The sequence below is a fragment of the Dermacentor albipictus genome, unplaced genomic scaffold, assembly GCF_038994185.2.
Source record: "Dermacentor albipictus isolate Rhodes 1998 colony unplaced genomic scaffold, USDA_Dalb.pri_finalv2 scaffold_15, whole genome shotgun sequence".
In the NCBI taxonomy this organism is placed as follows: domain Eukaryota; kingdom Metazoa; phylum Arthropoda; class Arachnida; order Ixodida; family Ixodidae; genus Dermacentor; species Dermacentor albipictus.
This window is the reverse complement of record NW_027225569.1, coordinates 13,310,148-13,332,543: the sequence shown is the minus strand read 5'-3', so window position 1 is coordinate 13,332,543 and position 22,396 is coordinate 13,310,148. Positions and strand designations below refer to the sequence as shown.

At 47.1% G+C, this 22,396-nt stretch overlaps 1 protein-coding gene and 1 pseudogene across 1 annotated transcript in view; one reads left to right on the top strand and one right to left on the bottom strand.

Annotated features, from left to right (window-relative positions):
• Nucleotides 1-10,550: 10,550 nt before the first annotated feature.
• Nucleotides 10,551-22,396, top strand: part of LOC139051844 (uncharacterized) — an 88,018-nt gene continuing 76,172 nt past the window's right edge. The window contains exon 1 of the mRNA XM_070528862.1: nt 10,551-10,804. Coding sequence (XP_070384963.1) covers nt 10,551-10,804 — 254 coding nt within the window. The remainder of the gene's footprint in view (nt 10,805-22,396) is intronic.
• LOC135916384 (putative nuclease HARBI1) lies at nt 12,621-20,522 on the bottom strand (annotated as a pseudogene).

Genomic DNA, 22,396 nt, shown 5'->3' with positions numbered 1-22,396 from the left:
TTTTATGGCGCAAGGACCAGGCTTGGCCAAAGAGCGCCATGACAAGTGGTAATGTTGACGATGTATTATGGAAGACGTGACTTGGCTGTAAACTGGCCAAGAAATAGTCGCTGTAAAGTGCGTAAAATCTACGTGCTATAAAATTATGGCGATGACTAATGACAAATACTATGAACAATAAAATCCATCGTAGAACAACGATGCGAAATAGAAAATATATAAGATGGTAAAATTACTTGGAGCACTGCTGCCTCGCCAGAGCCCTTGAAACACAAGGGCCTAGAGGCATGTGCTGAACGAAAGAGCTATCACAGCGGCATCCTCTGAAGAGAGGACTCGCTACGAACATGTGGGGCTAAAAACATGCAAGAAAACATCTTTCATAAAACTTAGGACTGCGTTGGTGTCAAATAAAGGTTCTGGGCCGAGTAGCATTACGGGATATAGGGGGATGTGCTGCCGGTATGCTAGAGGAAAATGTTTCCTTCTCTCAGATTCGGCTGCCCGACACTCCAGGAGGACGTGGAGGACGGTCGGCCTCTCCCCGCATCTACCGCAGGTTGGAGGATGATTTTCAGTGAGTAAAACGTTATGCGTGCCAAATGTGTGTACTAATCTGAGGCGACAGAATAGGACATCTGTTCGCCGTGATTTTCTTACAGAGGGCCAAGAACCTAATTGTGGCTTTATCACGTGCATTTCGTTATTTACTTCTGCATCCCATATACGTTTCCAGTGGTTTCGCAGTTTCCTTCTTAAGAAAGGCTTCAGGTCTGTGACAGGGACCGAAGCAGTAGGATTAACTGCATGCAATGAAATTGATGTGGCCATCTGGTCCACTAGAACGTTACCCTGGATCCTCCTATGGCCAGGCACCCAGAATATAATCACAGGCTGGTTAGATACATATGCTTTACATAAGACGGAATAGAGTTAAATTATAACAGGATTTTTGTGCTTACAGAACGATATCAAAGACTTCACAACACTTAGGGAGTCTGTATATATAAGTGATTTCTTTAGTTTTTATTTCCCTATATGCTTCACGGTCGACAATATTGTGTAGGCCTCAGCCGTAAAGATACTAGTTTCCGGATGCAGTATGTCGGATTCCGAGAAGGATGGACCGACGGATGCATAGGACACCCCGTCGTGTGACTTCGATGCGTCTGTGTAGAACTCCGTGCAGGAGTGTTTGTGCTGGAGTTCCCGGAAATGCATTAGGATTTCAATCTCTGGAGCGTGTTTTGTAACTTGCATGAAAGATATATCGCATTGTATCAGCTGCCACTCCCAAGGAGGTAGCAGCTTGGCGGGATGCATTAGGCGAAGCTCGAGGAGTGGAACATCCATTTCATGACTAAGCTCCCTCACACGCAGCGAGAAAGGCTGCCTTACGGAGGGGACGATTATGAAAGAGTGTAGCATATGTCATCTCGTTAATGGTATTGTAACATGGATGTTGAGGATTAGACTAGACTTTCAGAAAATATGTTTGGCTGATGTATGTTCTCTGGAGATGAAGTGACCGCTCATTCGATTCTGCATATAAACTTTGTATGGGACTCGTTCTGAAAGTGCCCGTGGCTAAGCGGATACCTAGATGGTGAACAGGGTCTAGCATTTTTAGCACACTCAGGGCGGCAGAATGATAGATCACCGCACCATAATCTAATTGTGAACAAATCACGCTCTTATAGAGATTCATTAAGCACTTCCTGTCACTACCCCACGTAGTCTGGGATAGAAGCTTCATTAGGTTCATTGTTTTCAGACAATTTTCTTTAGGTTGTTTAATGTGGGGGACGAAAGTGAGCCTATACTCAAGTATAACACCTAGAAATTTGTGTTCTTTGTTTAAGGGTATCTGTTGTCCACGTATATCTAAGCAAGAATCTGGGATCAGGCCTCTCTTTCTTGTAAAAAGAGCGCAAGATCTTAAATCCATTTTTTTCTGCCGCATCGACACTTTGTTCAGGCCATGCTGTACCTGTCTCTCGCCGACTGCGAGGTTACAAGATTTGAAAGCTATTTGAATGTCGTCCACGTAGACAGAGTAAAAGATGGCCAGTGGTAATGAAGCACGAAGCGTGTTTATCTTTAGCACGAGCAATCTTTATCTTCACGATAAAGAGCGTGCAGCTGAGCACGCCTCCATGGGGTACACCCGTTTCTTGTGTAAAAGGACGTGAAAGAACATTGCCGACTTTTACCCGGAAGGTACGATTGGACAGATAGCTTTCTATTAGGGTAAGCATATTACCATGGATGCCCATACGTAACACGTCTCCTGGGATTCCGTAACGCCACGTTGTATCATACCCGTTTTCCATATCGAAAAATATCGATAGGAAGAACTGTTTAGGTATAAATGCCTCCCGGATATTTCCTTCAAGACGTACGAGATGATCGGTTGTGGAGCGCCCTTCTCGGAAGCCGCACTGATAAGGATCAAGCGTTTCGCTCATTTAAAAGAAATGGATGAGTCGCCGATTATTCATTTTTTCAAATACCTTACAAAGGCAACTTGTGAGGGCGATTGTGCGGCAACTTGCCACTGAGGGAGGATCTTTGCCTTGTTTCAAAACAGGAACCACAATGGCATCTTTCTATGCAGTTGGAAGGTATCCTACGGCTAAAATGGTGTTGAAAATTGTGAGTAGTGTAACTTGGGTGTCATTGTGAAGGCTTTTGATGATGTCATACATGATTCTGTCAGATCCCGGTGCAGAGCTCTTGCATGAGCTCAACGCAGCTCTCAACTCGGCAATAATGAAAGGGCCGTTGTACGATTCTTTCTGTAGTCATTTCCTTTTGAGTGGCTTACATTCTTCTATTTGTTTATATTTCAGAAACGATTTCGAATAATGTTTTGAACTTGACACTCTCTCAAAGTGCTCCCCAAGTGAGTCTGCCTGATCTTACAGCGTATCACCCTGTGTGTTTACCAGAAGGAGTGAATATGTTTGTCGCCTTCTAATTCTATTTACGCGGTTCCGGACTTTCGCCTCATCTGTAAACTAGTTAATACTCGATAAATACTTCTGCCAACTTTCTCTTCTGGCTTGTCGGCGGGTTCTCCTGCCTTGCGACTTCACTTTTTTGAAGTTGACAAGATTCTCTGCAGTGGGCGAAGCGCGTAGCAACCCCCACGCTTTGTTCTGATTCCTACGTGCGATTCTACATTCATCGTTCCACCACGGTACACGCCGTTTGCATGCCGAGCCACTTACTTTACCTATGCATTTAGATGCGGCATCTATTATTAAGGCTGTAAAATACTCCACAGCCGCATCAATACCTAGCGAGGACATGTCATCCCGTGATGTACTAGTTATGGTTCGGAATTTCTCCCTGTCGGCTGTGTCAATCTGCCACCTAGGAGCCTGTGGTTGATATTCGTTTTCTTTAAGTGTTTTTAATAGTATGGGGAAGTGGTCGCTTCCATAAGGATTGTTCGCAACTTCCCACTTGAGTTCAGGCAGTATAGACGGGGAAACTATGCTGAGATGAATTGAAGAAAAATTTTGTTTGCAAGACAGCATAATGTGGATTTCATCTTATTCAGAAGGCAGGCACCAAAAGAGGAAAGGAACTGTTCAACAAGACGACCTCGCACATCTATACAAGAGTCGCCCCACAGTGAGCTGTGCGCATTGAAATCGTCAAGAACAACATAAAGTTCTGGCAATTGATCTATCTAGGACTGAAAATCATGTTTGTTTAATTTGTAATGTAGGGGTATGTAAAGCGAGCTAATGGTGATGAGTTTGTTTAGGAGAACAGCTCGAACCGCCACTGCTTCAAGAGGCGTTTGCAGCTGTAAAAGTTGACACGCAATGCTTTTGTCAATAACAGTAGCTAAACCTCCCGATGATGCGATAGCATCATCACGATCTTTGCGAAAAGTTATATGCTGTCGGAGAAAATTTGTGTGTTTTGATTTTATGTGTGTTTCCTGTAAACACAGCACTTTTGGATTGTGTTTGTGTATGAGTTCTTGCACGTCATCCACGTTTCTAAGAAGACCTCTGACGTTCCATTGAATAAATAATTTGTGTATCCATATTTAAAGTAAATTGGTGCTGTGTGTACAGAAACCGAAGTGATTCCTTAGTATACAGAGCTTTTTCCAGGCCCTGTAACGGGGATTTTATCCTTTTTGGAGCGTTCGAGAGAACCTCGCCGCCCCTTAGGCGCTTGGTGCGCATTGAGGATAGGTTTAGTGTCCATTGCCTCTTGTGAGGCGCCGGACATGTGCTCTTGCGAGCGAGAAATTACCAGAGAGGGTCCCGCCTCGGAGGGCAAGACCCCTGGGCCCTTCAGCCCGGAGGTCGATGGGGCTCCCTGGGGGATTTGCCTGCGCCGGCTGTTGCCAGCGCTGGAAAGGGCCGGGGAGGTTGGGGCAGCCTCGGCTGCGGCCACCTTCGGGGTCGATGGTCCCTCATTCTGGGTCGACGAAGCAGCGCTAGCTGCAACCGCCGTGGGGGCAGATGGTGTAGCTGCCGACTCAATGCTTGTGGGTCGGACAGCCGCCGGAGGCCGTTGTGTCGCTGCCCCCTGACGCGTCACATCAGCAAAACTTTTCTTGGGCAGGTATGAAACCCGCCTACGTGCCTTCTTGAAACTTAAGTTTTCCTTGACTTTGATTGTAACAATTTCTTTTTCTCTTTTCCAAGACGGGCACGACCGGGAGTATGTGGCATGCTCGCCATCATAGTCGACACAATGTGGAGTGTTCTGGCACGTTTTGGAGGAATGTTCATTGTCACTGCACTTGGCACAAGTAAGCCGGCCTCGACAGTTCTGTGAACTGTGGCCGAAACGTTGGCACCTAAAGCATCTGAGAGCATTAAGCAGGTAAGCAGTTTAATATAACCGGCCTCGATGGTCTCGGGAAGGACACCTGAGCCGAAGGTGAGTATCAGGTGTTTCGTCTTGATCTCTTTACCATCTCGTCTCATTTTAATTCGTTTAACATTGATAACGTTCTGGTCACTGAAGCCCTCCAAGAGTTCAGCCTCAGTGAGCTCCATCAAGTCATCGTCGGAGACAGCACCACGGATGGTGTTCATCGTGTGGTGTGGGGTTATAAATATTTGGGTTTCCCCAAATGACACTAGTTTTGACAATTTTTCATATTGTTTGTGATCGCGGAGCTCCAAGAGGATATCACCGCTTGCCATTCTCGATGCCTTACAACGAGGACCAAAGACTTCAGTCAATGACTTGGAAACAAGAAAGGGTGATATTGTTCGTACTGGTTTATCTGGTTTTGCACAAAGAATGACATGGAAACGCGGGAAGGATTCTTTTTGGCGGCCAAAAAACTGGAAAATTCATTGGTGCGCCCTCTTTTCTGAGGGCGATCAGGCAGTTGAGGGAAGGAATTATCCATAGAGGAATCTGTAGTTTTTGGCAATAACGCCAACCACCCACCCTGGAGCCCTACAAGGGGACGCTGCAGGAACTGTAAAAACAGGGCCTGCAAACGGCAGCTGTACGCAATTACTATAACCGAATATGAAATAACCTAGGTTAGCTATCCACACAAGGTTAACCCGTGCTGCCTGGAAAAATTGGAAGTAAGGGGAAGCTAGGAGAAGACAGGAAAGATGAAAAGTGAAAGAAAGACGAAGGCTGGAGGGAGAGAGAGACAGGAAAAGGCAACTACCGATTTGCCCCGAGTGGGTCAGTCCGGGGGTGCCGTCTACGTGAAGCCGAGGCCAAAGGGGTGTGTTGCCGCCGCCGAGGGGCCGTAAAGGTCCAAACGCCCGGCATTGGCCCAACCCCCAGAATCCCCTTTTCCCCAGACACGGCTAAGCCGCGCACGGTTAGACGCGGGAGGATCCGACCCTGGTGTGCTCGGGTACATGGTGTCGCAACACACCAAACGCCTGCTTACGCAGACGCCCCTGCAGGGGAGAACGCGGGGAGTGCGGGATTCTCTGCAGTACACTCCACCTCCCCCCCGCCACTCCTTTGTTAGCTTATTTTCGTTTTGCTCATCGTTTTAAATTTCCACCTACCACGTTCCCCGTGTTTTCGCTGGATTGATTGCACTTCGGCACACGGCCTCGAAAGGAAGAACTGCGGCGCAGGAGCGTAGCTAGCCCAGAGTAATTTCTGTGCGCTTCGCGATCTGGCATGAAAGACGTACGCCAGCACCCGCTTGCTCCCCTCTCCTCCCCAGGTAGCGTGAGTGCACTCCCCCCCCGTATTGCTGGCACGCCACTCGCTTCGCTGCACGTCTATTGCTCGCGTAACACATCACTTTACGCAACTGTGCTTCTTTTTGCGCTGGCAAGATCTCCATTTCTAGTTTATTTTTTCATTTCTTTTTTTAATATGTCATCTTGGTCCTCCTGCAAAAGCCTCATTCGGAGTTCATGCTCCTCGCACATTGACGCGAATGTCGTTTTCCTCCGAAAGTGTCTTTTCCAATAGCGCCATTCTGCAACTAGATGGACTTGTAGTAGCAACCGCAACCTGCGCAGCGTCGAGTGGCGGACTGTCTTTTCTCGTGGAGTGTGCACCAGCACTACAAGGAGCATGGGGTGGCTGGCTAGAGGCATCATTGGCTGCACACGCACCAAGCATTTCATTTGCATCAGGAGGCTGCGGGGTGGTTGTGCCGTCACTTCCTGTTTGCATTACTGAAACTTGCAGCCGACAGTCAGGACTGCGCAGCTCCTCTGTAAAGAAGTGGTAACTAAGCGTAAGGATAAGGCAATAAAAATGAAATGTTCACCAAGCTCAACGTGTTTGAAAGCTCGTAATTGTCTCTCTGAAAAATTGCGGCACATAATGATATGACAAGTACTTGCATTCCAAATCACTAATCAAGAGATTTGCAGTTGATGTAATACTTCTGAAACATTCGGATGCGTACGTAAATACGGTACGAGTACTGGCTTTTTGGTACACAATTGTTTTTAATTGCAAAGCAATTAGAACTACAATACACTGGTCAGATAACAGAAGCACCGTATGCGATATATGCCAGGCAAAATTGAGTGGATTTCTTTAAGCTTCTTGCTCACCGCAACTACCTCATATTGGGCTCAGGAATGTGATGACTCAATATACGTAATGGCACAACTTAGGTATTACTGCACCGTAGTATTGCATAACAGGCACGTCATTGCCAGTAACCATCGGCTGTAGCAGCCGGATGACTGGTTCGCTTTGAACCGGCGGCAGGTACACTGCTCCGTCCGAGTCGTCGTCATTTCGTCTTCTGGTGGCCATATGACTTGCAACTCCTCCGACCAAAACCGACGGTGTAGTCATACTGGCAGGGGCTGGTCGTCCTCCTGTATTTAAACGTGTTCTTTTAGTACAAACACACGCGCATTATGGAATAAATATTTCGATGTTTGTGCGACTAATACACCAACCACATTGAGGTGCTACGAGGGGATTCTCGCACCCATCCGAAGTCCTGGTGGCCTGCTATGCACCGTTTTAAATACACAGAAGACTTTTCAAAAGCTTCACTATATCCTGTGCGAGGTTTTCGTAACACCTGGGCCCCCTTGTACAAAAGCGAGCCTCTAAGACTTAAATCCGAATCTTGCCTTAGTGTAACCTAAAATAAGTCTGGACTTTCCGGCCATCATGAAACGCTTGCACGAACCGACGAGAGTAAATTATAGTCCAGACTTACTGATGACGTTAGGTACTTTTAGTACCTAGGTGGGAAATTTCGCCGTCGACAGGGAATGAGATGGGGAATGGGCCGGAAGTTGATTGCGGCGGCGACAGGCGGTCGCGCTGTCCAGTAGTTGATCGCGATTCGATGTCAACATCCGGCCACAGTCCCGCCCTTGTCACCCCTGCAGAAGCAGCCGAGCCACCTACAAACGTTGACGGCACGCACGTGTTTTCAAGCATGTCCTCGCAACCCCCCGCCAAGCGACTCAAGAGCAATCACTGGAGCGAAGACGAAAAATAAATTTGGTGCAAATCATTAGCGAGAAAACCACGGCCTTATTTAGTAAGTTCAACTCGGCGTGACAAGTAAAAAGCGTGAGCGAGCTTGGGTAGGCGTTACCCAAAAACTAAATTCGCATCACTCAACGAAGAGACAAGTAAAATAGCTGAAAAATCAGTGGCAGAACCTAAAGCAGCAGCTGAAGGTGGCAGTTCAGCGCGTACGTCAGCACGAGAGACACACCGGTAAGTGATCCCTTCTATTTGCAGTAAAACCTGTGTTGTGGTACCAACTGTTACGGGCCATTATGTGCAGGTGCGGACATAAGTAAATGGAGCACGATATTCCGTTCTAAGTGCAATCATGCCTTCCCTATCAAAAGTGAAGAAACATCGTTTGTACATGCAAAAGCGCACTATCGTCAACTGCCTTCGGGCATACACCACATCCGGCAGTTACAATTAGGCAACGCGTCGTGACTGTTTGAATTCAGTGACGTGCTTACTTTTGTCCACGGCTGAACAACTCGAACGCCTTACGCGTCTGCGGCGGTAGTTGTACCTGCATTCAGAACAAGGCTAGCGCTCGGGTACGCGGCTTTCAAACTATCTATTCAGAAGAATATGGTTTTGCGCTATGATGTATTTTCGCAATGCTTCTAACGCCTCGTTTCGTCATCGCTCGCGGAGTGAACTTGAGTAGGTATGCTTAATACGACCGCAATCAAGTGAAATATGGCCCGCTTCCATCAGTCTAGCGTAATACATACGAACACCGCCTGGCACAGGAACGCGAGAAAGCGACGCTGTCTAAGTTCATAACATTTGACTCATGCAGCTGTTTAAGGACAACAACGCAACGAGGGCGGAGAAAGCCACATTCTTCCTGTTTAAATTTAGAGTCGTGGATTTCGGTACCTCCAAAATATTGGCCGGTATGCAGCATTCTGTGGGATAATATTCTTCCTTACTTGTTGAGCAGAATTATACTGTGGTCAACATTGAGATCTGAGAATTCATTAGCCGCTTCAATTTACAATTTATTGTAACTGGTTCCGAGTAGGCGAAGCGTCTGTCCTTACCACTCCTTCGGAAAAGAAAAGAAAAATGCAGTTAAGCGTGCCTCATTACAAGGTACTTTTACTGGAAGGGCTGTAACTGCGATGTAAACCTAACCTTGAAGATAGAACCGATGCAAGAAAGGAATGCTGGAGAATAAATAGCACTGCACGGGATGAATACCTTTTCCAAATATAAAAACAAAAATGGCTGTATACATTTAGAGTATATAAAAAAATATGTTTGTTTTTCGACGATTGTTTTTCTCTCTGTGCTGTTCTTTTAATGCCTGCTCACTTAGGCTTAATGATGTCTGTCTGACTGACCTTCATATCCGTCATACAATTGAAGTTCATCAGAGACTGGCAGTCCTGCCACGCAATATAATTGGCAAGAACACATGTAGAAGAATACGAGCCAGCATCACTGGTAGCAACAGATAAAAAAAAGTTTATTTTATACTCAGACAAGAAAAACAATAAGGTAATATTTATACACAAAGGTTAAAAAAGGAGTAGGAAAGTGGTACGCACAAGAACTCTTGGATGAATAGTGTTTGCCAGCCATAACAAAGTTCAAGAACACAAAAGTCATTACCATGATCTCTTGGATTAAAGCAATCAACGTAATGTCACGTCCCACATAGAAATGAAGTGTACAGTGCACAACTTCCGCTGCTGGGCATGGCTACTGAGTGTGGCATATTGATGTGGCGGTTTCCTTGTGATAAACATTCTAAGACAGTGCAATGCTTATATTAGTTCCTAATGCAAGATTTCTTAATGTGTGCAGGTGCTGGTTGTAATGAATATGAGCTGCCTGCCTTGCTGAAGGCTGTCAGGGACGTCGTCGGGGCAAATAACCCAATTTTGGAAGCCATGCCTGATGCCGTAAATCTAGAAGAGTAAGTATAAAACCTCCCCAACTGCAATGAACTGCAGTCCCTATGGTCATTATGTCAACCACTAGAATAAAGTGCTGTGGTATGGAAATAGTGCAACGTATACTTTTTGTATTTGCTGCTGAATGAAGATACACTGAATCTGGCACAAGAATTAGAGACTGCGATCACATGCATATGACAGGATTAAATCACTAGATTGCTGTGTGTGCATTCCAAAACATGGCTCATAAGTTGCTATCGTGCATAGCAGACCTAATTTGCTTATGAGAAAGCCCTTAAAAGAATATTTTCACAATTTCAACATTTAGTGAAGACAAACACACAGTTAATGCAATGCAAGTCCATAATGTTCACCACTTCCTGTAGAAATAGGTAACCTCACCAGACTGAAATCAAGACTTTGTACATAGCTGCCACATTGAAACAAGCAGAAATGCATTTCCGTCAGTGTTTGTCATTCTGCTCACTACCCTCTTTATACATATTAAGAATCACTAAAGGTGCAAATCGTTCACACAGGCTCCATGATGATGGTGATGACCAGCCTTTGCCAAGCCCTGCTGATGACCCAAGGCAACACGAGCTAAATAACAGCGGTCTGACAAAGGTTTACACGGACTAAGAAGCCCCTCTGGATGTAGTCGATGAGGCGATGTTATACTCATCGGATCATACAGAAGCTGAAGGGGACACTGCTGGCTCAGAAATTGGCAACCAAGGGAGCCCACCACAACAAGACGACGCATTGTCTTTGCGCGATAACGCTGTCCTGGAAGCAGTGGTGGTGGGAGCAGCACCAGCCGCAACTCCAGCGCCATCGCCAGCAGAAGGAGGTCAAACAGCCCTGAACACAAGAGGGCAACAAGCAGCAGCAGCAGTGGCACCTCAAGCTCCACGCTCCTCATGGTCAGTACAGCAGAATCATGGCCCCCAGAAGGCCATCCAGCCTAATAGAAGAAATGTTGAGTTGGAATATGCTGTCCTAGAAGGCAAAGAAAGAGCTGTTCATATTGAACTGAGTGAAGCAGAAGCTGCTGCTTCTGCAGCAGCAAAAGTGTCAGAAGCAGCTGGAGGCTGGAAGGCAGTCAGCGATGCTGCTGTTGCCGTCATTAACAAATATGGAGCTATTGCTGATGCAGTTTTAGCAGCAACACAAGCACGAACAAAGACAGAGGCGGGCAAAGCTGAGTTAGAGCTGGAACTACTTCAGCTAGAAAAAGGACGGCATAAGCTCGAGATCTTGAAACTACAGCTTGAACTCAAGGGAAAGAACAATAAGATGGCAAATGGTGGGGAAAGAAACTGAGTGGTCTCAAAATTTTTAAAATTTTCAATCAGCTTTCTACCTAAGATTATCTTTTATTAATCATATCTTTCGTAATGACGTTTCTATTGGCACAAAGGTTAAGAATAATTTGAGGTAAAGCTATCTGTAAGGTTTGTGGCGCATATTTGTTATTTCTGGAGCCGCATTCCATTTTGGGGCTTCCCTTTTTTTCTCAGCCATGATATGGTTTGATTTAATGGGGCTTAACGTCCCAAAACAACTCAGGCTATGAGAGACGGCGTACTATAGGGCTCCCGATAATTACGTCCGCCTGGCATTGCATTTCACGGCACACGTGATATGAATATGTAGTTTCCACTCTGAGGCAAAAGCATATTGCTAGGTGATACGTGCCTGGTGTGGTTGCAACCCGTTCTTGAAACAATGTGCAGGTCTAGTGGATGGGTTGCCTCTTCATTCATGATGTGCTTGGCGTGTCATTTTTTATTTGAACTTCCACTGTTGTGGCAACGTGTCAGCTGCGTCGTATGAGCAATGTTTGCAGATAGAATCATCTTGTCTAAGTTTAGAACACCTATATGGTATGCCAAGAAGCAGAAAGCATTCTGGTGTATTCCTTAACAATGCCTAGGTTTATTTTTGTACTCTGTTTTTATGCTTGGGATTTGACATTTAGGATTTTTCTGTGCCCGTGTTTCTATCCACATTCTATCTATTTCTCCACCGTGATAAAACTATTGTATAATCAAATAGGGAATTGTTGTTGTCCAGGATAACACACGTGTATGTCGGGGGCAGTAACTTCAGTGGTAGCATTTTTCCTGTGCATTTAGTTTAGAACTGACATCACAAATGATTTTCACGACTGTGATACGCTTGCGCAGTCTTCACATTAACGCAATAGAGCATTTCTAGGTGATATCTGTCGTTTTGCGACCACTTTTTGGAGCAGTATTCAATGCCTATGTGTATGGGTTTCCCTGCATACATAATATGGTTTCATGTTCCATGATTCCCTACCTCAACTTGTGCTGTTCTGGCAACATGCACCACTTTAACATAAAGAACAAGATTTGAAACGCACTCATCTTTTGTACTCGAGGTTAATTACATACATGAAATGCTAAGAAGCAGTAAATTTCTTGCTGGACTTTTTGCTAACATTCACGTTTTATTGCGCAATAGTTTACCTTTTGAATTTTTAGTTTTTTGTCGTGTACACAAACAAAATAAAATGTGTTCCTGTTCACTGTCGAACTTTGTCAGCAATCATGACAAAAGCACTGCACATTCAGCAAGGGCTTTCGTGAAGTCCAGGGCACGATATGTTAGAACAGTAACACAGGGAATGATATCTTTCCCCATTTCTTATTTTAGAATTACATAAAAAGCGTGATACTTACACTGAGAAAAGTGTAGCTGCACCAGTGCATTTCACACTGTGTTGCCATCATCAGTCATGTAACTGGGAGGAGTTGGCACCTCTGGTGGAAGCAGGCATTCATCATCACTAGTGCATGCGGGGACCTTGGCAATGTTGTGCAGCATACAGCAGGCGACGGTGACAGCTGAGCACCGGTGAGGTGCCATTCGCAGTTCCCCATGCAAACAGTGGAAGCGCCGCTTCAGCTGCCCGATCGACCTACAAAGGCAAGGGGACACTCCTAATTGGCACAGTCACACCCAAACATAGTAGTAGCATGCACATATTGAATAATGTGTCTACATCACGCTACGTGTCTTTCCGGCTGTTATCTGTAAACTGCATACTGTACATTCACATTCTGAAAGTAACGTTTTCTATTGAGCAGTGCATATTTTCACATGGCAGAATATCACAACAAAATGTGTACAGCACAGGGCACTTAAGCGCAATAACAGATGCGCACCTGCCTTCGTGAAATTATTGCTACGCAATATAAATAAGCTGCTGATAACCATAGTGCATGGATTAATTAAGGAAGATGTTCACTCAGCCTGTTTTAATGCCTCAATGTCTGAACCGCACAATCAGAATGCAAACAATGAAAATTGATTAATAATGCACACCTATGTTATGTTGTTACGTGGTGGCATGAGAGCTCAATCGTGTACTGCATAGAGCTGTGTGCGTTTTACCTTTTCATGTGTTACTCACTTCCCGATGCGGTGTATACGAAACCAACTATAGGTACCTGTGTTTGTCTTCGACCGAAGCGTCAAGATTTACCTCTCCACCATCGCCCTCGTTGTGCCGTATGCAGCGTTGTAGCACCTTTTCCCGGGCGTGTTTGTAGTGCGAAAGGGCCAGCCAGGGCTTGCACAGGTAACCACTGCCTCCGAGTAGCACGCCGGTGTAAGCACCGCTGTCAGAGCTTTCGGCCACACTGCTGTTCGCCAGCATCCGCGCGTCGTGAGTGCCGCCCGGCCAGCGTGCGACGACATCGATGATGCGGCAGTGGCTGTCAACCACCAGCTGCACGTTTATGGAGTGATAAAAGTGGCGGTTGACGTAGTCTTCTTCATGCTCTCCAGGAGCCTGTATCCGCACATGCGTGCAGTCAATTGCGACCACGACGCGCAAAAAGCCAGCTACAGCGCAGAAGCAGCCTTGGACTTCCCGCACCTGTCTAGGCGAAGGCCAACTGGTAAGAAAACTGGGGTGGTCACGTTTAGATTAACGCCGATGTCACGCGCGGGCCTACACACAATCACATGCGCACATGTTGAGGGAGGCACACGTATTGTAAAGAACGGCGGGTTGCACAACAAGATTGTCACCTTGCCACCCGATTACGACAAGGGGTGCAAGACGCGCACCTCCCGCTCTCCGCCGCTGCAGCTGCGAGGCGTTCAAAGAAGCGACCTTTGCGCTGGAATCCGCCGCCTTCCTCCAGCCCGCTTCGACATTGTGACAAGACGAGTTTGGTGTGTGGACAATGATTCCAGAGTTCCTCAACGCGGCGCTGATCTGACACGCCTGAAGAAGCTACCGCGGGAACGTCTTATTTTTGCGCTCTCACGGTTCAGCATGTTGCAAAACAATGAGCGTCCCTCGAGCGGCGTCGATTTTCCGGAACGGCACCACCTTCAACGCCGTCGCTTGGGCTTCGGAATGTGTGTGCCTTTGTGTCTGAAAACTGGTCTTCAGAGCAGCTGCGAGTTGGTGGTGTGTAAACGAACAGCCGCCGCGTCGTAGGACCAGCGGATCGAGTGTATAAAAACTGTGGTTGTGCGATTGTTGGACGCACTTCTCTTGAGCAGTCATGTTAGACTGGTTCACTTCTCTCATGCAGTCCTGTTGGACTAATACTATTTTTCTCAAACAGTCATGTTAGGCTGAGTTAATTTTCTGTAAATAAACCCCTTTTTCCTCGTTCTCGATGAGAAGCAGTTCTTCACTTCATCAACGATCTCAGCGTAAATAAGTTGGACGACGGCATGGGCCAGCTACCTTCGAATTCATGCCGTACTCCAATCTTGGCAAAGGACCACGGACGAAGGGATTGAGCCCCCAATCCTGACAACTGGCTGACAGCGGTGGGATGGACTTTGCGACATGGTGCTGTATCTGTGGTGAGTGCTTGGTTTTTGCTTTGACTCTCTAGGCTTCATTTTGTGGTTGTTCTGTTTAGAACAGTAGGGAAGCTAGATTGTTGTGTGTTAGCTAGGTTGTGTTTTCCTAGCTAGATTTAGAGAGCAGAATCAAGGCAGTAAAGCAGCAGTCATGGAGTTAAGGACACTGCTGAGAGACGAGTTGTTGATTGTTGGTGAGGAACTGGGCCTAGATGTACGCAAGGAAATGCTCAAATCGGAATTATTGGAGCTAATTTCCAATCAGGCCAGTGAGCAAGATATTGAAATGGGATTGGAACTTCTCAAAAAGAGAGAGAAACGGGAAAAAGAAAGAGAAGAACGAGACAGAGAAAAACGAGAGAGAGAGGAACGCGATAAAGATCGCGAGATAACAAAAATGCAACTTGAACTTGAAAACAGACGTTTGGAGTTGTCTCAAGGAAGTGAAGGAGCTCTGGGTCGATCAAGTGAGGCAGAATCGTACCGCATGGACAGGCTATTAAAGCCATATGAGGTCGGGACCGATATAGGCTTGTTCCTTTGCAATTTTGAAAGGACTTGCGAAAAGATGAACTTCGGCCCGAGTACATGGCCACAGCGGTTGCTGTCTATGTTGCCGTGTGAGGCGGCGGAAGTAATCGCCAGACTGAGTGTGCAGGATGCATATGATTATGCAAAAGTTAAGGCTAGTCTCCTGAAGAAATACCGCCTTTCAGCCGAAGCTTTTCGGCAAAGGTTTAGGAGCACAGGCAAGAAAGATAGCGAGGGCTATCCGGAGTTTGCATATAGCTTAAAGGCCAACCTAGTCGAGTGGCTTAAAAGCGCGGAAGCGTACGACAGCAGAGACATGATCATTGAATGCATGTGTCTAGAGCAGTTTTACAAAACCATTCCCCAAGCTGTGAAACTGTGGGTGCAAGATAGAGGTAATGTAAACACTGTGGAAAGGGCGGCTGAATTAGCCGAAGAGTACGCAACCCGTAGAAAGTTGAACGCCGAGGAGGGAAACTGGGACGGTCGAAATGGACCGCGGAAGCCATTTCCGTTCAAAAAGGGTGCGCAAGCTAGACGATCCGAGCCTGTAGACATGGCGGAAAAGCCCGCAGAAAAGAGCGAGGAGAAAGTTAACGGAGAAACCGCACAAAAAGAACAGAAAAGAAAATTCGAATCTGTCAGACCAATTCGCTGTTACAAATGCCACAAACTGGGACATATAGCTGTAAACTGCGAGAAGCCAAGCGTAGTTTTTTCCTACGTGGAGGAAAAGGATGAGAATATGGAACTTTTAAGTCCATATCTCCACGACCTGCAAGTTAATGGAAAACCATGCCGAGTGCTAAGAGACAGTGCCGCCACGCTGGACATTGTCCATCCGTCTTACGTGATGGTAGAGGACTTCACCGGAGAAGTAGCATGGATAAAACAGGTTGTAGAAGAACACAGCGTGTGTCTGCCCATGGCCAAAGTCAAAATCAGTGGACCATTCGGGGAGCTAGAGACTGAGGCTGCAGTTTCCAAATTTTTGTCACTGCAGTATCCCTACATCTTTTCGAATCGTTCGAATCAGTTACTGCGTGACAGAGGGCTCAAACTGGGAGAGGGCATAGTACAGGCATTGACCAGAGGCCAAGCTCGTAAGATCGCGGCGCTTTCGGCTGAAAATGCTCAAGCTCCTCCAGCTGAAGCAGAAAAGGGGATAGCTTCAATACCCGAATCCGAGCTAGGCCCGACGGACAAAAGAACAGTTGAGGAGAGCCTGCCAGTTGACCAGCTCAATGAGAGCGTAGCACTAGAGTGTCAGAGTTCTAGCCTGCAGGAAGAGCATGCAGACGCGCTCCCAAGCGAGACAGGGTCGTTATTATCACCGGCCTCAAAGAACTTTGATCAACTCTTACGCGTGGATAGAGAGTCACTGGCAGCTGAGCAAAAGAATGATGAGAGCTTAGCTAAATTACGGGACACAGCTAAAGAAGGCATTGCTAGGTGCAACGTAACGATACATGAGAAAGGAGGATTGTTGTATCGGCATTACAGAGATCGAAAGGGTAGGATTTTAGATCAGTTAGTCATACCTACTAAGTATAGGGAGGACCTTTTGAGTCTTTGTCATGGAAATGGGTGGTCCGGCCACCTAGGCATAAACAAATCAAAGGAAAGATTGCTTATGGAATACTACTGGCCTGGCTGTTTCAAAGATGTAGAAAACTTTGTAAGATCATGCGACGCCTGCCAGCGTTCTGGTAAACCAGGAGAGACTTGGAAAGCTCCACTGAAGGTAGTGCCCTTAATAACAGAGCCTTTCAGACGGCTTGTAATAGACACGGTAGGGCCTCTTCCAAAAACAAAATCAGGCTACAGGTACTTGTTTACCATGCTGTGTCCGGCTACCAAGTTTCCAGAAGCAATCCCTTTGAAAGAGCTCAGCTCCACCGAAGTAGTAGACGCGCTTTTGACAGTGTTTGCACGAGTTGGGTTTCCAGCCGAAATTCAGGCAGATCAAGGGTCAGTATTCACGAGCGCACTGACTTCCACATTCTTGCAAAAGTGCGGGGTAAAGTTAATTCACAGTTCTGTCTATCACCCTCAGTCAAACAGTGTAGAGAGGTGGCATTCGTTGCTTAAGCGAGTTTTGCGTGCGCTCTGTTACGAGCACAAGGAGGACTGGGAGAACTGTCTGCCGGCAACTTTGTTTGCTTTGCGAACGGTTCCACATGAAGCGACAGGGTTCTCACCAGCAGAACTAGTGTATGGGAGGACACTCCGTTCTCCACTGAGAATGTTAAGAGAGATGTGGGAGGAAAGAGGGGAGAGTCCAACCGTGGTTGAATACGTGCTGAATTTATTGGAACGGCTAAGCGCAACCCGAGAACTAGTCGGAAAGAACATGGAAATAGCTCAAAGGAACGCCAAATTCTATTACGACAAGAATGCGAGGCTTCGTACGTTTAAAGTTGACTTAACGATGAAAGCGGAAAAGTGTAGGTTTGGTTGTTCGCAGGTTACTTATTTGGGCCATGTTGTTGGTCAGGGCATGAGACGGCCGGCTGAGCTGAAAATAGCTACGATTGGAGATTTTTCTCAGCCGCGCACGAAAACGGACGTTCGTTCATTTTTGGGACTTGTGGGGTACTATCAACGGTACATTCCGAATTACTCACAATTGGCAAGTCCATTAACAGACGCCCTCCGAAAGGGAGCACCGAGTAACGTACACTGGGATAAGGACAAAGAGAACGCTTTTCAAAGTTTGAAAACGCTATTGGTTTCTCGCCCTGTGCTTCGCGCGCCAGACTACACAAAGGAATTCATAGTTCAATGCGACGCAAGCGACAGAGGTATGGGCGTGGTACTTAGTCAAGTCGGCGACGATAACGAGGAGCATCCTATCCTCTACGCCAGCCGTAAACTAAATGTAAGAGAGGAAGCCTACAGCGCTTCAGAGAAGGAATGCGCTTGTTTGGTTTGGGCCGCACAGAAGTTGTCGTGTTATTTGTACGGAGCGAAGTTCATCTTCGAGACCGACCACTGTCCTCTGACGTGGCTCAATCAAATGTCACACAAAAACGGCCGCTTGCTCCGATGGAGCCTCACTCTCCAAGAGTACAACTTCTCCGTTAGATATAAGAAGGGAAAGTTGCATAGCAATGCGGATGGTTTGAGCAGGCTAATTTGAATTCTGCGTTTGAGGGTCCCGCCTAAATTTTAGGGTTACTAGTGTTAATTTTATTAAGCGAAGAAGATCCCCTCTCATTTAGCAGGATTCCCTCCATGATTGCTGAATTTGTCAGCAGGAATTTGCTTCAGAAATTGGCATAGTGAAATGCAGCATTTTTTTTGTTTCTGCACTTATGTTGTTGTTGTTTTTTTTGAAGCCTAGCGAGTCTAAAGTGAGAGCCAATGCACGTCATCTCGGCGCAGAGCCGTGTTGTGGGGTTCATTTTGCAGTTGCCTGTCCTTGTTGGATGTTTTGGGGCGGTGACATCAGTGCACAAGTGGTCGCTGCGAGCCAAGACATCAATCCCCCCCTGACCAGCAGCAGTTCTCTTCCTGCCTAGCGGTTGTCAGCGCTAGACAGTCGAGACTTTTGGGGCCATGGAGGCGCTGTAAAGAACGGCGGGTTGCACAACAAGATTGTCACCTTGCCACCCGATTACGACAAGGGGTGCAAGACGCGCACCTCCCGCTCTCCGCCGCTGCAGCTGCGAGGCGTTCAAAGAAGCGACCTTTGCGCTGGAATCCGCCGCCTTCCTCCAGCCCGCTTCGACATTGTGACAAGACGAGTTTGGTGTGTGGACAATGATTCCAGAGTTCCTCAACGCGGCGCTGATCTGACACGCCTGAAGAAGCTACCGCGGGAACGTCTTATTTTTGCGCTCTCACGGTTCAGCATGTTGCAAAACAATGAGCGTCCCTCGAGCGGCGTCGATTTTCCGGAACGGCACCACCTTCAACGCCGTCGCTTGGGCTTCGGAATGTGTGTGCCTTTGTGTCTGAAAACTGGTCTTCAGAGCAGCTGCGAGTTGGTGGTGTGTAAACGAACAGCCGCCGCGTCGTAGGACCAGCGGATCGAGTGTATAAAAACTGTGGTTGTGCGATTGTTGGACGCACTTGTCTTGAGCAGTCATGTTAGACTGGTTCACTTCTCTCATGCAGTCCTGTTGGACTAATACTATTTTTCTCAAACAGTCATGTTAGGCTGAGTTAATTTTCTGTAAATAAACCCCTTTTTCCTCGTTCTCGATGAGAAGCAGTTCTTCACTTCATCAACGATCTCAGCGTAAATAAGTTGGACGACGGCATGGGCCAGCTACCTTCGAATTCATGCCGTACTCCAATCTTGGCAAAGGACCACGGACGAAGGGATTGAGCCCCCAATCCTGACAGTATATAGTGTTAATCTCGCGCTGACCATCACACCGCTACGCACGACTTCGACTTGAAAGAACAAAATCACGAACTGCTCGCTTGAGCCTGGAAACGTTATTCACGGAGAGCGACACCTCCGCGGTGCGTGCAATCAGTTAGCTTCGTTGCAGTCGAGTAGGTGCAAACATTTGAGACATCGTACGTACAGCAGCTGATTTTCTGGCAGCGCAGCTTGTTCAAATTCAAATTCAAATTGTTCAAACGAAGCGGGAACGCATCTACACGTTACAGCAGGTTAGCGAGAGCAACAGAGCCTAGTTCGACCGACGGTTTGACGTACTGGCGGACGCGGCCAATGCGCTCTGACGCGCCCGGCGTCTAATGCTCGCCCTCTACACACGTAGGCATTTCGCAGCACTAAAAGCCCTAATGCGACACGCGCTCCTAGGTTCCGCAAAGCACTTACGTGCTGCGTACTTATCGTCATGACGCAGTACTAAAACTGTTCACTATAACACAGGGAGTGTAAAATAGATGGTTGGAGATATGCTTACCAGATCCAATCTCTGCCGCGAAGGCAGCAACAACCCGGCGTACCGTGCCGCTTGCTGTTGATTCGTGGGCGCCGATCATATCTCCGGCAGTAATCAACAAGCAACCGGAGGCAAACAATTTCAGCGCCAGCATCACCTGCAGCTCGGCGCTCAAAGCACCGCTCCGACACGTCGGGTTCTCGATCTCGGAGCGAAGGAACTCGACAAGAGATGCTATGCCGTCCCGCCCGAAGCGTACGCACCGCTGCAGCTCCTCCTCGCTGAAGGCGTCAAGCGGATTTGTCCTGTCGCGAAACACACGTTCGCGGCGCAGCAGGTGCTCGGAGATCATCTCGAGGCGGGCCAGCCGCAGGGCAGCCATGTTGGAAAAGACTGAATAAGATTTTTCGGATAAGCCAGCTCGAAGCAGCCTAGATTCCGGTCTCATTTCACTCTTCATGTTGTGTCTTGTTCCCGTCAAGTCACTTTCGTGCAAGCGACTTATCGGCTGGGAAGATTAAGCCTGCAATAATATCCGATTGAGCCTGAATATCAGAATAAGACCGGACTAAAGAGTTTTGTGCAAGCGGGCCCTGGAGTGTATACGAAAGTTACAGTAATATACAATGCAGGTTCCTACATTGCTGCGTTGGCTCTACCACGCCCTGCGTCCAACCGCGCGTTGCCTACCGACGCCGCCATAGTGCCGCTTCGGGGCTCCGACGCTGAACGCGTTGCTTCCCGGCGTTTGATACGCACAACGAAGTCGCCGTACAAAAGCTGTTGTGTATCTCCACTTTAAAAAAAAAATGCCAGGACTGTGTAATATATTGCTTTGAGAACAGTTACCTGTCTTCGAAATCTCCCGCTTCTCTTCTGACTTTTCTTCCGTCCACTTCTGTTTTAGGTTTCCTCAGCACTTCTTCAATTGTTTGAAGTCGCGAGCAGTTACGCCGTGCTGGGCGTTGTACTCGGTGCACAACCGCTTCCATGCTTGCGTCTTCGCACTCAGAGACGTGACATCTGTTTTCTTGCATTCTATGACTTTCTTATACTTATTAACGAAGCTTATCAATTTCATTTTTTCTTCTGCCGTGAATCGCGGCGCCGGTTTTCAAGAGGCATGCAACGCAACGTTGAGTTCTGACTCCATGCTTGCTTTTCTGCTTGCGGGAGCTGCTGTGCATTGCTAGGATGCTAGTGTCTACTTGCCCACGTTGGATTATACTTTCTCTGAGGTTATTTCTTTCTTTTCGCTGTTCTGGGTGGTCAAAATGCGCACTTCAAACGCTTTTTGTTTAGCCTAATTTTCTGCGACTACAGTAAAGATATTCCATTCGAGTTACTATTGTACTCTCGCTCCCAGATGTGCCGTACCGTGACTTGCCAACGACTTCACAAAGGACGGCAGCTGGAGTGTCTGTGAAACGCAATGCCCGTCTCGGTCGCGTTCAAGTCAGGCGCTGCCTTTTCGCAGACTTGATCCATTCAAGTCATGGCCTCACGTAAAGGCGCGTTTATGAATACGGAGTTATTGTTTGTATGGTCTTCGGGAACCACTGCAGCTGTGGCTTCAGATGACGCTGTGGAAGAGCATGTGTAACAGCAGCTTGATAAGAAATTTTCTGTATGCCACTGCTTGCGTAGTTCTTTTTATAGACGACTTGTCATTTGCTTTTAGAAAGTTTCCATCTGGAGCTGCTTGCATGCAAATGTTTACCAGAGTTTAAATTTATTGCATCATAATAAGGTAGAACTTCAGTGAAACTTCTGTAGGGGTGAGTTGGTACATATTCAGTAGATAGATAGAATAGAATTTATTGATTGGAAAGACAGAGAGGTCGACCTGAGCTAGTGCGCTCTAGTCTGCTACTCTGCACTGGGGAAGAGGGAAGGGGAGTGAAAGTATTGGGATGGATGATGATGATAAGAGAAGTGGTGAGTGCTTATGTACATGAGACAGTTGCCTCGCTAGAGCCGCTCGTCGAGCTTGGTGTCCTGCAGGAACTTCAACAATACTTTTGGTGCACGCACTGAAATTGCAGTGTCGGGCCATGGGCCGAGAATAACTTCCTCCGATCGTAGTTATCTGCCAACGCTGGCTAGGAAACTGTCTAACGTCCTTCGCTCCAGCATATATGCTGGGCAGTCGCACAGTACGTGTTGCAGTGTTTCGGGCATCTGGCAGTGTACACAATGAGGGTTGTTCGATTGGCCGATGAGGTGTGCGTAGCGACGGGTGAAAGCAATGCCGAG